The 16,146-nt window shown below is 44.1% G+C and overlaps 2 protein-coding genes across 2 annotated transcripts in view; one reads left to right on the top strand and one right to left on the bottom strand.

Moving 5' to 3' along the window:
- The window catches only part of SREK1IP1 (SREK1 interacting protein 1), a 37,637-nt gene extending 36,302 nt beyond the window's left edge, over nucleotides 1-1,335 (bottom strand). Inside the window, exon 1 of the mRNA XM_038765726.1 lies at nucleotides 1,195-1,335. Coding sequence (XP_038621654.1) covers nucleotides 1,195-1,207 — 13 coding nt within the window. The 5' untranslated portion in view covers nucleotides 1,208-1,335. The remainder of the gene's footprint in view (nucleotides 1-1,194) is intronic.
- Nucleotides 1,336-1,541: 206 nt separating this feature from the next.
- Nucleotides 1,542-16,146, top strand: part of CWC27 (CWC27 spliceosome associated cyclophilin) — a 254,507-nt gene continuing 239,902 nt past the window's right edge. The window contains exon 1 of the mRNA XM_038765725.1: nucleotides 1,542-1,690. Within this exon, the coding sequence (XP_038621653.1) occupies nucleotides 1,649-1,690 (42 nt within the window). The 5' untranslated portion in view covers nucleotides 1,542-1,648. The remainder of the gene's footprint in view (nucleotides 1,691-16,146) is intronic.

Raw genomic sequence — 16,146 nt, 5'->3', positions numbered from 1 at the left:
TAAGTAAAATCAATAGAGTAATAAGTCAAATAGAGTAATAGGTTCATTCATTCCTATTTATTTAGCGCTTACTGTGTGCAGAGCACTGGACTAAGCGTTAAATAAAAATCAGAGTAATAAGTCAGAGTAATAAGTCAAATAGAGTAATAAGTTCATTCGACCCTATTTATTGAGCGCTTACTGTGCGCACAGCACTGGACTAAGCGCTAAATAAAATCAATAGAGTAATGTCGGAGTAATAAGTCAAATCAATAGAGTAATAAGTCTAATAGAGTAATAAGTTCATTCAGTCGTATTTATTGAGCGCTTACTGTGTGCAGAGCACTGGACTAAGCGCTAAATAAAATCAATAGAGTAATAAGTCAGAGTAATAAGTCAAATCAATAGAGTAACAAGTCAAATAGAGTAATAAGTTCATTCAATCCTATTTATTGAGCGCTTACTGTGTGCAGAGCACTGGACTAAGCGCTAAATAAAATCAATAGAGTAATAAGTCAGAGTAATAAGTCAAATCAATAGAGTAACAAGTCAAATAGAGTAATAAGTTCATTCAATCCTATTTATTGAGCGCTTACTGTGTGCAGAGCACTGGACTAAGCGCTAAATAAAATCAATAGAGTAATAAGTCAGAGTAATAAGTCAAATCAATAGAGTAACAAGTCAAATAGAGTAATAAGTTCATTCAATCCTATTTATTGAGCGCTTACTGTGTGCAGAGCACTGGACTAAGCGCTAAATAAAATCAATAGAGTAATAAGTCAATCAATCAATCAATCGTATTTATTGAGCGCTTACTGTGTGCAGAGCACTGTACTAAGCGCTTGGGAAGTCCAAGTTGGCAACATCTAGAGACAGTCCCTACCCAACAGTGGGCTCACAGTCTAGAAGGGGGAGACAGGGAACAAAATCAAACATACTAACAAAATCATCATCATCAATCGTATTTATTGAGCGCTTACTCTGTGCAGAGCACTGGACTAAGCGCTTGGGAAGTCCAAATTGGCAACGCACAGAGACAGTCCCTACCCAACAGTGGGCTCACAGTCTAAAAGATAACAAGATGAAAGATAAGAAAATAAAATAAATAAGTCAAATCAATAGAGTAATAAGTCCAATCGAGCAATAAGTAAAACAGGGTAATAAGTCAAATCAATAGAGTAATAAGAAGTCAAATTAATAGTAATAAGTGCTCACCTGGGAGGGCCATGGGTGGCTGAGGCCTAGGGGAAGGGCCCGGACACCGGAAGCGGCGGAACGACGCAACGCCTCCCCGCGTTCCCGCCCGGAGCTAAAAGGCATGAGCACCATCGGACCGAACCATTTCTTCCATCCGGGGGGGGTCCAGGAGGGAAACATCCGAAAAAAGCCCCGAATCAACGCGATAAAGACCCACGCCGGCATCGCTTTATTTTATAAACAGTAAATGAAATAACTCTCCTTAGATTTCCCTTGATAACGGCCGGAAGGACTTTCAGGGGGGCGGGGTCTCCGCTCGGTTCCCCCCCGAAGTCGGAAGTGGTAGGGTCCGGCCCAATATGGCGGCAGTTCGGGCGAAGGGGAGAGCGGTCGAAGGGGCTTCTGTGGCGGAGGGGCGTCGTTCGGTCGGTCCGGCGGTTAGTTCGGCCCTGGCGCCGGGTCCCCGCCCAAAATGAGCAACATTTACATCCAGGAGCCGCCCACCAACGGGAAGGTGGGAAGCCGGGGCCCGGGGGGAGGGGAGGGCGGAAGTGGTTTCGGGGTCATCCCGGCCATCCCCCGGCCGCCGGGCACGCCCGCCCTCCTGCCCCGCAGCGCCCCCTGTCGGCCTGCCCGGCCAGGGGCGGCGGCCCCGGAGGGAACCGACACACCGGAAGTCGCCGGTCATGGGTTCGAATCCCACCGCTGCCACTGCTCTGCTCAGCTTGGGGGGGACTTTGGGCAGATAATGATAATAATAATAGTAATAATAGAGGATGGCATTTCTTAATAATAATAATAATGGCATTTGTTAATGATGATAATAATGATGATGGCATTTGTTGATAATGATGATGATGATGATGGCATTTGTTGATGACAATAATAATAATAATAGTAATGATGATGGCATTTGTTGATAATAATAGCAATAATAATGGCATTTGTTGATAATAATAGTAATGATGATGGCATTTGTTGATAATAATAATAATGATGATGATGGCATTTGTTTTTGATAATATTGATGATGATGGCATTTGTTGACGGTAATAATGATGATGATGGCATTTGTTGATAATAATAATAATAATGGTGATGATGGCATTTGTTGATAATAATAATGATGATGATGATGGCATTTGTTGATAATAATAATGATGATGATGACATTTGTTGATAATAATAATAATGATGATGATGGCATTTGTTGATGATAATAATAATGATGATGATGATGATGGCATTTGTTGATAATAATAATAATGATGATGATGAGGGCATTTGATAATAATAATAATGATGGCATTTGTTGATAATAATAATGATGATGACAATGGCATTTGTTGATAATGATAATAATGATGATGATGATGGCATTTGTTGATGATAATAATAATAATGATGATGATGATGGCATTTGTTGATGATAATAATAATAATGATGATGATGATGGCATTTGTTGATGATAATAATAATAATGATGATGACGGCATTTGTTGATGATAATAATGATGATGATGATGGCATTTGTTGATGATGATAATGATGATGACGATGCCATTTGTTGATGATAATAATAATAATGATGATGACGGCATTTGTTGATGATAATAATAATAATGATGATGGCATTTGTTGATGACAATAATAATAATGATGATGATGGCATCTGTTGATAATGATAATAATGATGATGGCATTTGTTGATAATAATAATGATGATGATGGTATTTGTTGATAATAATAATAATGATGATGGCATTTGTTGATAATGATAATGATGATGATGATGGCATTTGTTGATAATAATAATGATGATGATGGCATTTGTTGATAATATTAATGATGATGATGATGGCATTTGATGATAATGATGATAATAATAATGATGATGATAGCATTTGTTAATGATGATGATGATGATGATGGCATTTGTTAATGATGATGATGGCATTTGTTAATGATAATAACGATGATGGCATTTATTAAGCCCACTGTTGGGTAGGGACCAAGGCTTAGAACAGTGATTGGCACATAGTAAGCGCTTAAGGAATGCCGTCATTACTACCTTGTATCTATCCCAACGCTTAGAACAGTGATTGGCACATAGTAAGCGCTTAACGAATGCCATCATTATTATTATTATTACCTTGTATCTATCCCAACGCTTAAAACAGTGCTTGGCACATAGTAAGCGCTTAACGAATGCCATCATTATTATTATTATTATTACCATGTATCTGTCCCAGTGCTTAGAACAGAGCTTGGCACATAGTAAGTGCTTAATGAATGCCATCACTATTATTATTACCTTGTATCTATCCCAACGCTTAGAACAGTGCTTGGCACATAGTAAGCGCTTTAACGAATGCCATCATTATTATTATTATTACCTTGTCTCTATCCCAGTGCTTAGAACAGTGCTTGGCACATAGTAAGCGCTTTAACGAATGCCATCATTATTATTATTATTACCTTGTCTCTATCCCAGTGCTTAGAACAGTGCTTGGCACATAGCACTTTAACGAATGCTATTATTATTATTATTATTATTATTATTATTATTATTATTACCTTGTCTCTATCCCAACGCTTAGAACAGTGCTTGGCACATAGTAAGTGCTTAACAAATACCAACATTATTATTATTACCTTGTATCTATCCCAACGCTTAGAACAGTGCTTGGCACATAGTAAGGGCCTAAAGAATGCCATCATTATTATTATTATTATTATTATTATTATTATTATTATTACCTTGTATCTATCCCAATGCTTAGAACAGTGCTTGACACACAGTAAGCGCTTAACGAATGCCATCATCATTATTATTGTTATTACCTTGTATCTATCCAAACGCTTAGAACAGTGCTTGGCACATAGTAAGCACTTTAACGAATGCTATTATTATTATTATTATTAGTATTATTATTACCTTGTCTCTATCCCAACGCTTAGAACAGTGCTTGGCACGTAGTAAGCGCTTAACAAATACCAACATTATTATTATTACCTTGTATCTATCCCAACGCTTAGAACAGTGCTTGGCACATAGTAAGGGCCTAAAGAATGCCATCATTATTATTATTATTATTATTACCTTGTATCTATCCCAATGCTTAGAACAGTGCTTGACACATAGTAAGCGCTTAACGAATGCCATCATCATTATTATTATTATTACCTTGTATCTATCCAAATGCTTAGAACAGTGCTTGACACATAGTAAGCACTTTAACGAATGCCATCATTATTATTATTATTATTATTATTACCTTGTCTCTGTCCCAACGCTTAGAACAGTGCTTGGCACATAGCGCTTTAACGAATGCCATCATTATTATTATTATTATTATTACCTTGTATCTATCCCAACGCTTAGAACAGTGCTTGGCACATAGTAAGCGCTTTAACGAATGCCATCATTATTATAATTATTATTACCTTGTCTCTATCCCAATGCTTAGAACAGTGCTTGGCACATAGTAAGCACTTTAACGAATGCCATTATTATTATTATTATTATTACCTTGTATCTATCCCAACGCTTAGAAAAGTGCTTGGCACATAGTGCTTGACAAGTACCAACATTATTATTATTACCTTGTATCTATCCCAATGCTTAGAACAGTGCTTGGCACATAGTAAGCACTTAAGGAATGCCATTATTATTATTATTATTACCTTGTATCTGTCCCAATGCTTAGAACAGTGCTTGGCACATAGTCAGGGCGTAACAAATGCCATCATTATTATTATTATTATTACCTTGTATCTATCCCAACGCTTAGAACAGTGCTTGGCACATAGTAAGCACTTATGCCATTATTATTATTATTATTATTATTATTACCTTGTATCTGTCCCAACACTTAGAACAGTGCTTGACTGAATATTCCAGTAGTTTTGGCTTCCAGCTCCTTGAGGTGGTTGCTTGTAGATGGATTCTGCGTATCATCCGCCGCTTGTCCGATCATTCAGGCTGTACCTGGCAAGGCTTGGTGGTCAGTTTCACACAGTTGCCCTTTTCTTAAATATTCCAGCGGTTTTTGCTTCCAGCTCCTTGAGGTGGATGCTTGTAGATGGATTCTGCGGATCATCCGCTGCTTGTCCGATCATTCCGGCTGTACCTGGCAAGGCTTGGTGGTCAGTTTCACACAGTTGCCCTTTTCTTAAATATTCCAGCGGTTTTTGCTTCCAGCTCCTTGAGGTGGATGCTTGTAGATGGATTCTGTGTATCATTCGGTGCTTGTCCGATCATTGAGGTGGATGCTTGTAGATGGATTCTGATCAACCGCCACTTGTCCGATCATTCAGGCTGTACCTGGCAAGGCTTGGTGGTCGGTTTCACACAGTTGCCCTTTTCTTAAATATTCCAGCGGTTTTTGCTTCCAGCTCCTTGAGGTGGATGCTTGTAGATGGATTCCGCGTATCATCCGCTGCTTGCCCGATCATTCAGGCTGTACCTGGCAGGGCTTGGTTGTCAGTTTCACACAGTTGCCCTTTTCTTAAATATTCCAGTGGTTTTTGCTTCCAGCTCCTTGAGGTGGATGCTTGTAGATGGATTCTGCATATTATCCACTGCTTGTCCGATCATTCAGGCTGTACCTGGCAGGGCTTGGTGGTCAGTTTCACACAGTTGCCCTTTTCTTAAATATTCCAGCGGTTTTTGCTTCCAGCTCCTTGAGGCGGGTGCTTGTAGATGGATTCCGTGTATCATCCGCCGCTTGTCCGATCATTCAGGCTGTACCTGGCAGGGCTTGGTGGTCAGTTTCACACAGTTGCCCTTTTCTTAAATATTCCAGCGGTTTTTGCTTCCAGCTCCTTGAGGTGGATGCTTGTAGATGGATTCCGTGTATAATCCGCTGCTTGTCCGATCGTTCAGGCTGTACCTGGCAAGGCTTGGTGGTCAGTTTCACACAGTTGCCCTTTTCTTAAATATTCCAGCGGTTTTTACTTCCAGCTCCTTGAGGTGGATGCTTGTAGATGGATTCTGCGTATCATCCGTTGCTTGTCCGATCATTCCGGCTGTACCTGGCAAGGCTTGGTGGTCGGTTTCACACAGTTGCCCTTTTCTTAAATATTCCAGCGGTTTTTGCTTCCAGCTCCTTGAGGTGGATGCTTGTAGATGGATTCCGCGTATCATCCGCTGCTTGCCCGATCATTCAGGCTGTACCTGGCAGGGCTTGGTTGTCAGTTTCACACAGTTGCCCTTTTCTTAAATATTCCAGTGGTTTTTGCTTCCAGCTCCTTGAGGTGGATGCTTGTAGATGGATTCTGCATATTATCCACTGCTTGTCCGATCATTCAGGCTGTACCTGGCAGGGCTTGGTGGTCAGTTTCACACAGTTGCCCTTTTCTTAAATATTCCAGCGGTTTTTGCTTCCAGCTCCTTGAGGCGGGTGCTTGTAGATGGATTCCGTGTATCATCCGCCGCTTGTCCGATCATTCAGGCTGTACCTGGCAGGGCTTGGTGGTCAGTTTCACACAGTTGCCCTTTTCTTAAATATTCCAGCGGTTTTTGCTTCCAGCTCCTTGAGGTGGATGCTTGTAGATGGATTCCGTGTATAATCCGCTGCTTGTCCGATCGTTCAGGCTGTACCTGGCAAGGCTTGGTGGTCAGTTTCACACAGTTGCCCTTTTCTTAAATATTCCAGCGGTTTTTACTTCCAGCTCCTTGAGGTGGATGCTTGTAGATGGATTCTGCGTATCATCCGTTGCTTGTCCGATCATTCCGGCTGTACCTGGCAAGGCTTGGTGGGCAGTTTCACACAGTTGCCCTTTTCTTAAATATTCCAGCGGTTTTTGCTTCCAGCTCCTTGAGGTGGATGCTTGTAGATGGATTCTGTGTATCATCCGCTGCTTGTCCGATCATTGAGGCTGTACCTGGCAAGGCTTTGTGGTCAGTTTCACACAGTTGCCCTTTTCTTAAATATTCCAGTGGTTTTTGCTTCCAGCTCCTTGAGGTGGATGCTTGTAGATGGATTCTGCGTATTATCCGCCGCTTGTCCGATCATTCAGGCTGTACCTGGCAAGGCTCGGTGGTCAGTTTCACACAGTTACCCTTTTCTTAAATATTCCAGTAGTTTTGGCTTCTAGCTCCTTGAGGTGGATGCTTGTAGATGGATTCCGTGTATCATCCGCCGCTTGTCCGATCATTCAGGCCGTACCTGGCAAGGCTTGGTGGTCAGTTTCACACAGTTGCCCTTTTCTTAAATATTCCAGCGGTTTTTGCTTCCAGCTCCTTGAGGTGGATGCTTGTGGATGGATTCCGCGTATCATCCGCTGCTTGTCCGATCATTCAGGCTGTACCTGGCAGGGCTTGGTGGTCAGTTTTCCGCAGTTGCCCTTTTCTTAAATATTCCAGCAGTTTTTGCTTCCAGCTCCTTTAGGTGGATGCTTGTAGATGGATTCTGATCAACCGCCGCTTGTCCGATCATTCAGGCTGTACCTGGCAGGGCTTGGTTGTCAGTTTCACACAGTTGCCCTTTTCTTAAATATTCCAGCGGTTTTTGCTTCCAGCTCCTTGAGGTGGATGCTTGTAGATGGATTCTGTGTATCATCCACTGCTTGTCCGATCATTCAGGCTGTACGTGGCAAGGCTTGGTGGTTCAGTTTCACACAGTTGCCCTTTTCTTAAATATTCCAGCGGTTTTTGCTTCCAGCTCCTTGAGGTGGGTGCTTGTAGATGGATTCCGTGTATCATCCGCCGCTTGTCCGATCATTCAGGCTGTACGTGGCAAGGCTTGGTGGTTCAGTTTCACACAGTTGCCCTTTTCTTAAATATTCCAGCGGTTTTTGCTTCCAGCTCCTTGAGGTGGATGCTTGTGGATGGATTCCGCGTATCATCCGCTGCTTGTCCGATCATTCAGGCTGTACCTGGCAGGGCTTGGTGGTCAGTTTTCCGCAGTTGCCCTTTTCTTAAATATTCCAGCAGTTTTTGCTTCCAGCTCCTTTAGGTGGATGCTTGTAGATGGATTCTGATCAACCGCCGCTTGTCCGATCATTCAGGCTGTACCTGGCAGGGCTTGGTTGTCAGTTTCACACAGTTGCCCTTTTCTTAAATATTCCAGCGGTTTTTGCTTCCAGCTCCTTGAGGTGGATGCTTGTAGATGGATTCTGTGTATCATCCACTGCTTGTCCGATCATTCAGGCTGTACGTGGCAAGGCTTGGTGGTTCAGTTTCACACAGTTGCCCTTTTCTTAAATATTCCAGCGGTTTTTGCTTCCAGCTCCTTGAGGTGGATGCTTGTGGATGGATTCCGCGTATCATCCGCTGCTTGTCCGATCATTCAGGCTGTACCTGGCAGGGCTTGGTGGTCAGTTTTCCGCAGTTGCCCTTTTCTTAAATATTCCAGCAGTTTTTGCTTCCAGCTCCTTTAGGTGGATGCTTGTAGATGGATTCTGATCAACCGCCGCTTGTCCGATCATTCAGGCTGTACCTGGCAGGGCTTGGTTGTCAGTTTCACACAGTTGCCCTTTTCTTAAATATTCCAGCGGTTTTTGCTTCCAGCTCCTTGAGGTGGATGCTTGTAGATGGATTCTGTGTATCATCCACTGCTTGTCCGATCATTCAGGCTGTACGTGGCAAGGCTTGGTGGTTCAGTTTCACACAGTTGCCCTTTTCTTAAATATTCCAGCGGTTTTTGCTTCCAGCTCCTTGAGGTGGGTGCTTGTAGATGGATTCCGTGTATCATCCGCCGCTTGTCCGATCATTCAGGCTGTACGTGGCAAGGCTTGGTGGTTCAGTTTCACACAGTTGCCCTTTTCTTAAATATTCCAGCGGTTTTTGCTTCCAGCTCCTTGAGGTGGATGCTTGTGGATGGATTCCGCGTATCATCCGCTGCTTGTCCGATCATTCAGGCTGTACCTGGCAGGGCTTGGTGGTCAGTTTTCCGCAGTTGCCCTTTTCTTAAATATTCCAGCAGTTTTTGCTTCCAGCTCCTTTAGGTGGATGCTTGTAGATGGATTCTGATCAACCGCCGCTTGTCCGATCATTCAGGCTGTACCTGGCAGGGCTTGGTTGTCAGTTTCACACAGTTGCCCTTTTCTTAAATATTCCAGCGGTTTTTGCTTCCAGCTCCTTGAGGTGGATGCTTGTAGATGGATTCTGTGTATCATCCACTGCTTGTCCGATCATTCAGGCTGTACGTGGCAAGGCTTGGTGGTTCAGTTTCACACAGTTGCCCTTTTCTTAAATATTCCAGCGGTTTTTGCTTCCAGCTCCTTGAGGTGGGTGCTTGTAGATGGATTCCGTGTATCATCCGCCGCTTGTCCGATCATTCAGGCTGTACCTGGCAGGGCTTGGTGGTCAGTTTCACACAGTTGCCCTTTTCTTAAATATTCCAGCGGTTTTTGCTTCCAGCTCCTTGAGGTGGATGCTTGTAGATGGATTCTGATCAACCTCCGCTTGTCCGATCATTCAGGCTGTACCTGGCAGGGCTTGGTGGTCAGTTTCACACAGTTGCCCTTTTCTTAAATATTCCAGCGGTTTTTGCTTCCAGCTCCTTGAGGTGGATGCTTGTAGATGGATTCTGCGGATCATCCGCCGCTTGTCCGATCATTCCGGCTGTACCTGGCAAAGCTTGGTGGTCAGTTTCACACAGTTGCCCTTTTCTTAAATATTCCAGCGGTTTTGGCTTCCAGCTCCTTGAGGTGGATGCTTGTAGATGGATTCCGTGTATCATCCACCGCTTGTCCAATCATTGAGGTGGATGCTTGTAGATGGATTCCGTGTATCATCCGCTGCTTGTCCTATCTTTCAGGCTGTACATGGCAAGGCTTGGTGGTCAGTTTCACACAGTTACCCTTTTCTTAAATATTCCAGTAGTTTTTGCTTCCAGCTCCTTGAGGTGGATGCTTGTAGATGGATTCCGCGTATCATCCGCTGCTTGTCCGATCGTTCAGGCTGTACCTGGCAAATCTTGGTGGTCAGTTTCACACAGTTGCCCTTTTCTTAAATATTCCAGTGGCTTTTGCTTCCAGCTCCTTGAGGTGGATGCTTGTAGATGGATTCTATGTATCATTCGGTGCTTGTCCGATCATTGAGGTGGATGCTTGTAGATGGATTCCGTGTATCATCCGCTGCTTGTCCGGTCATTCAGGCTGTACCTGCAAGGCTTGGTGGTCAGTTTCACACAGTTGCCCTTTTCTTAAATATTCCAGCGGTTTCTGCTTCCAGCTCCTTGAGGTGGATGCTTGTAGATGGATTCTGTGTATCATCCACTGCTTGTCCGATCATTCAGGCTGTACGTGGCAAGGCTTGGTGGTTCAGTTTCACACAGTTGGCCTTTTCTTAAATATTCCAGCGGTTTTTGCTTCCAGCTCCTTGAGGTGGATGCTTGTGGATGGATTCCGCGTATCATCCGCTGCTTGTCCGATCATTCAGGCTGTACCTGGCAAGGCTTGGTGGTCGGTTTCACACAGTTGCCCTTTTCTTAAATATTCCAGCGGTTTTTGCTTCCAGCTCCTTGAGATGGATGCTTGTAGATGGATTCTGCGTATTATCCGCTGCTTGTCCGATCATTCAGGCTGTACCCTGGCAAGGCTTGGTGGTCAGTTTCACACAGTTGCCCTTTTCTTAAATATTCCAGCGGTTTTTGCTTCCAGCTCCTTGAGGTGGATGCTTGTAGATGGATTCCGTGTATTATCCGCTGCTTGTCCGATCATTCAGGCTGTACCTGGGAAGGCTTGGTGGTCAGTTTCACACAGTTGCCCTTTTCTTAAATATTCCAGTAGTTTTGGCTTCCAGCTCCTTGAGGTGGATGCTTGTAGATGGATTCTGTGTATCATCCGCCGCTTGTCCGATCATTCAGGCTGTACCTGGCAGGGCTTGGTGGTCAGTTTCACACAGTTGCCCTTTTCTTAAATATTCCAGCGGTTTTTGCTTCCAGCTCCACGAGGTGGATGCTTGTAGATGGATTCTGTGTATCATTCGGTGCTTGTCCGATCATTGAGGTGGATGCTTGTAGATGGATTCCGTGTATCATCCGCCGCTTGTCCGATCATTCAGGCTGTACCTGGCAAGGCTTGGTGGTCAGTTTCACACAGTTGGCCTTTTCTTAAATATTCCAGTGGTTTTTGCTTCCAACTCCTTGAGGTGGATGCTTGTAGATGGATTCTATGTATCATCCACTGCTTGTCCGATCATTCAGGCTGTACGTGGCAAGGCTTGGTGGTTCAGTTTCACACATTTGCCCTTTTCTTAAATATTCCAGCGGTTTTTGCTTCCAGCTCCTTGAGGTGGATGCTTGTAGATGGATTCTGTGTATCATCCGCCGCTTGTCCGATCATTCCGGCTGTACCTGGCAAGACTTGGTGGTCAGTTTCACACATTTGCCCTTTTCTTAAATATTCCAGCGGTTTTTGCTTCCAGCTCCACGAGGTGGATGCTTGTAGATGGATTCTATGTATCATTTGGTGCTTGTCCGATCATTGAGGTGGATGCTTGTAGATGGATTCTGCGTATCATCCGCTGCTTGTCCGATCATTCCGGCTGTACCTGGCAAGACTTGGTGGTCAGTTTCACACATTTGCCCTTTTCTTAAATATTCCAGCGGTTTTTGCTTCCAGCTCCTTGAGGTGGATGCTTGTAGATGGATTCTGTGTATCATCCGCCGCTTGTCCGATCATTCAGGCTGTACCTGGCTAGGCTTGGTGGTCAGTTTCACACAGTTGCCCTTTTCTTAAATATTCCAGTAGTTTTGGCTTCCAGCTCCTTGAGGTGGATGCTTGTAGATGGATTCTGTGTATCATCCGCCGCTTGTCCGATCATTCAGGCTGTACCTGGCAGGGCTTGGTGGTCAGTTTCACACAGTTGCCCTTTTCTTAAATATTCCAGCGGTTTTTGCTTCCAGCTCCACGAGGTGGATGCTTGTAGATGGATTCTGTGTATCATTCGGTGCTTGTCCGATCATTGAGGTGGATGCTTGTAGATGGATTCCGTGTATCATCCGCCGCTTGTCCGATCATTCAGGCTGTACCTGGCAAGGCTTGGTGGTCAGTTTCACACAGTTGGCCTTTTCTTAAATATTCCAGTGGTTTTTGCTTCCAACTCCTTGAGGTGGATGCTTGTAGATGGATTCTATGTATCATCCACTGCTTGTCCGATCATTCAGGCTGTACGTGGCAAGGCTTGGTGGTTCAGTTTCACACATTTGCCCTTTTCTTAAATATTCCAGCGGTTTTTGCTTCCAGCTCCTTGAGGTGGATGCTTGTAGATGGATTCTGTGTATCATCCGCCGCTTGTCCGATCATTCCGGCTGTACCTGGCAAGACTTGGTGGTCAGTTTCACACATTTGCCCTTTTCTTAAATATTCCAGCGGTTTTTGCTTCCAGCTCCACGAGGTGGATGCTTGTAGATGGATTCTATGTATCATTTGGTGCTTGTCCGATCATTGAGGTGGATGCTTGTAGATGGATTCTGCGTATCATCCGCTGCTTGTCCGATCATTCCGGCTGTACCTGGCAAGACTTGGTGGTCAGTTTCACACATTTGCCCTTTTCTTAAATATTCCAGCGGTTTTTGCTTCCAGCTCCTTGAGGTGGATGCTTGTAGATGGATTCTGTGTATCATCCGCCGCTTGTCCGATCATTCAGGCTGTACCTGGCTAGGCTTGGTGGTCAGTTTCACACAGTTGCCCTTTTCTTAAATATTCCAGCGGTTTTTGCTTCCAGCTCCTTGAGGTGGATGCTTGTAGATGGATTCTGCGTATCATCCGCCGCTTGTCCTATCATTCCGGCTGTACCTGGCAAAGCTTGGTGGTCAGTTTCACACAGTTGCCCTTTTCTTAAATATTCCAGCGGTTTTGGCTTCCAGCTCCTTGAGGTGGATGCTTGTAGATGGATTCTGTGTATCATTCGGTGCTTGTCCGATCATTGAGGTGGATGCTTGTAGATGGATTCTGTGTATCATCCGCCGCTTGTCCGATCATTCAGGCTGTACCTGGCAAGGCTTGGTGGTCAGTTTCACACAGTTGCCCTTTTCTTAAATATTCCAGTGGTTTTGGCTTCCAGCTCCTTGAGGTGGATGCTTGTAGATGGATTCTGCGTATCATCCGCTGCTTGTCCGATCATTCAGCCTGTACCTGGCAAGGCTTGGTGGTCAGTTTCACACAGTTGCCCTTTTCTTAAATATTCCAGCGGTTTTTGCTTCCAGCTCCTTGAGGTGGATGCTTGTAGATGGATTCCATCTATCATCCGCCACTTGTCCGATCATTCAGGCTGTACCTGGCAAGATTTCGTGGTCAGTTTCACACAGTTGGCCTTTTCTTAAATATTCCAGTGGTTTTTGCTTCCAGCTCCCTGAGGTGGTTACTTGTAGATGGATTCTGCGTATCATCCGCCGCTTGTCCGATCATTCAGGCTGTACCTGGCCTGTTCCATGCTGATCGCCCACTCTTAGGTAGGGACTGTCTCTATATGTTGCCAATTTGTACTTCCCAAGCGCTTAGTACAGTGCTCTGCACACAGTAAGCGCTCAATAAATACGATTGATGATGATCGCGGTGTCATTCCACTCAGTTCTCGGCACATTCCGTGCTGCCCTGATTGTAGCCATTGCTTGGGGTGATGCCAGTCTGCTACCATTTATCTGTTTTTCTTTCTTTTTTTTTTTTTCCTCTAATGCAATTTAAGCACTTACTATGTGCCCAGCACTGCTGTGGTAGATGCAAGTCACTCAGGTTGGACACAATCCCCGTCCCACATAGGGCTCGCAGTCTTAATCCCCAGTTTACAGATGAGGTAACTGAGGCCCAGAGAAGTGAAGTGACTTGCCCAAGATCTCGGAAAAGACAAGTGGAGGAAGTGGGATTGGAACCCAGGTCCGTGCCCTAGCCACAAGGTCTGCCCTGCTTCTTATCTTGGCATCTTTTTTGGAGGCCTTCCCAGACTGAGCCCCTTCCTTCCTCTCCCCCTTGTCCCCCTCTCCATCCCCCCCATCTTACCTCCTTCCCTTCCCCACAGCACCTGTATATATGTATATATGTTTGTACATATTTATTACTCTATTTATTTATTTATTTATTTTACTTGTACATATCTATTCTATTTATTTTATTTTGTTAGTATGTTTGGTTTTGTTCTCTGTCTCCCCCTTTTAGACTGTGAGCCCACTGTTGGGTAGGGACTGTCTCTATATGTTGCCAATTTGTACTTCCCAAGTGCTTAGTACAGTGTTCTGCACATAGTAAGTGCTCAATAAATATGATTGATTGATTGATTTTTTTGGCATCCCATCCCCCCCGCCTTACCTCCTTCCGCTCCCCACACCACCTGTATATATGTATATGTGTATGTATGTATTTATTACTCTATATTATTTGTACATACTTATTCTATTTATTTTAGTTTGTTAATATGTTTGGTTTTGTTCTCTGTCTCCCCCTTCTAGACTGTGAGCCCGCTGTTGGGTAGGGACCGTCTCTGTATGTCGCCAACTTGTACTTCCCAAGCGCTTAGTACAGCGCTCTGCACACAGTAAGCGCTCAATAAATACGATTGAATGAATGAATGAATCCAGTTATTGTACCGCATGACAGTGGTGCCCTTCCTCTTTATCCAGACCGATTCTCCCCCCTCCATCCCCCCCCATCTTACCTCCTTCCCTTCCCCACAGCACCTGTATATATGTATATATGTTTGTACATATTTATTACTCTATTTATTTATGGAAGAGCCCGGGCTTAGGAGTCAGAGGTCATGGGTTCAAACCCCAGCCCCGCCATTTGTCAGCTGTGTGACTTTGGGCAAGTCACTTCACTTCTCTGGGCCTCAGTTACCTCATCTGGAAAATGGGGATTAATATTGTGAGCCCCACATGGGACAACCCGATCACCTTGTAGCCTCCCCAGCGCTTGGAACAGTGCTTTGCACATAGTAAGCGCTTCACAAATGCCATCATTATCATTATCCAGCGCTTAGAACAGTGCTTTGCATGTAGTAAGGGCTTAATAAATGCCATCATTACATATCGATTCTATTTATTTTATTTTGTTAGTATGTTTGGTTTTGTTCTCCGTCTCCCCCTTCTAGACTGTGAGCCCACTGCTGGGTAGGGACCGTCTCTATGTGTTGCCAACTTGGACTTCCCAAGTGCTTAGTCCAGTGCTCTGCACACAGTAAGCGCTTAATAAATACGATTGATTGATTCTATTTGATTGATATACTATTTAATATAATATTAAATATATGCTATTTAATATAATATTAAATATATGCTATTTAATATAATATTAAATATATACTATTTAATATTATATTAATTATATACTATTTAATATATATTAAAGCAGCGTGGCTCAGTGGAAAAGAGCCCGGGCTTTGGAGTCAGAGGTCATGGGTTCAAATCCCGACTCTGCCAATTGTCAGCTGTGTGACTTTGGGCAAGTCACTTAACTTGTCGTTTAGACTGTGAGCCCACTGTTGGGTAGGGACTGTCTCTGTATGTTGCCAACTTGCACATCCCAAGCGCTTAGTAGTACAGTGCTCTGCACACAGTAAGCGCTCAATAAATACGATTGATTGATTCTCTGGACCTCAGTTCCCTCATCTGTAAAATGGGGATAATAATAATAATAATAGTAATGGCATTTATTAAGTGCTTACTATGTGCAAAGCACTGTTCGAAGCGCTGGGGAGGTTACAAGGTGATGATGATGGTATTTGTTAAGCGCTTACTATGTGCAAAGCACTGTTCTAAGGGCTGGGGAGGTTACAAAGTGATCACGTTGTCCCATGGAGGGCTCACAGCTTCAATCCCCATTTTCCAGATGAGGTAACTGAGGCCCAGAGAAGTGAAGCGACTTGCCCGAAGTCACACAGCTGCTGATCAGGTTGTCCCATAGGGGGCTCACAGTCGATCCCCATTTTCCAGATGAGGGAACTGAGGCCCAGAGAAGTGAAGTGACTTGCCCAAAGTCACACAGGTGGCAGTCGGCGGAGCCGGGATTCAAACCCGTGACCC

This window comes from Tachyglossus aculeatus, chromosome 23 (genome assembly GCF_015852505.1).
Source record: "Tachyglossus aculeatus isolate mTacAcu1 chromosome 23, mTacAcu1.pri, whole genome shotgun sequence".
Taxonomy (NCBI): Eukaryota; Metazoa; Chordata; class Mammalia; order Monotremata; family Tachyglossidae; genus Tachyglossus; species Tachyglossus aculeatus.
This window is presented reverse-complemented; position numbering and strand designations above follow the sequence as displayed.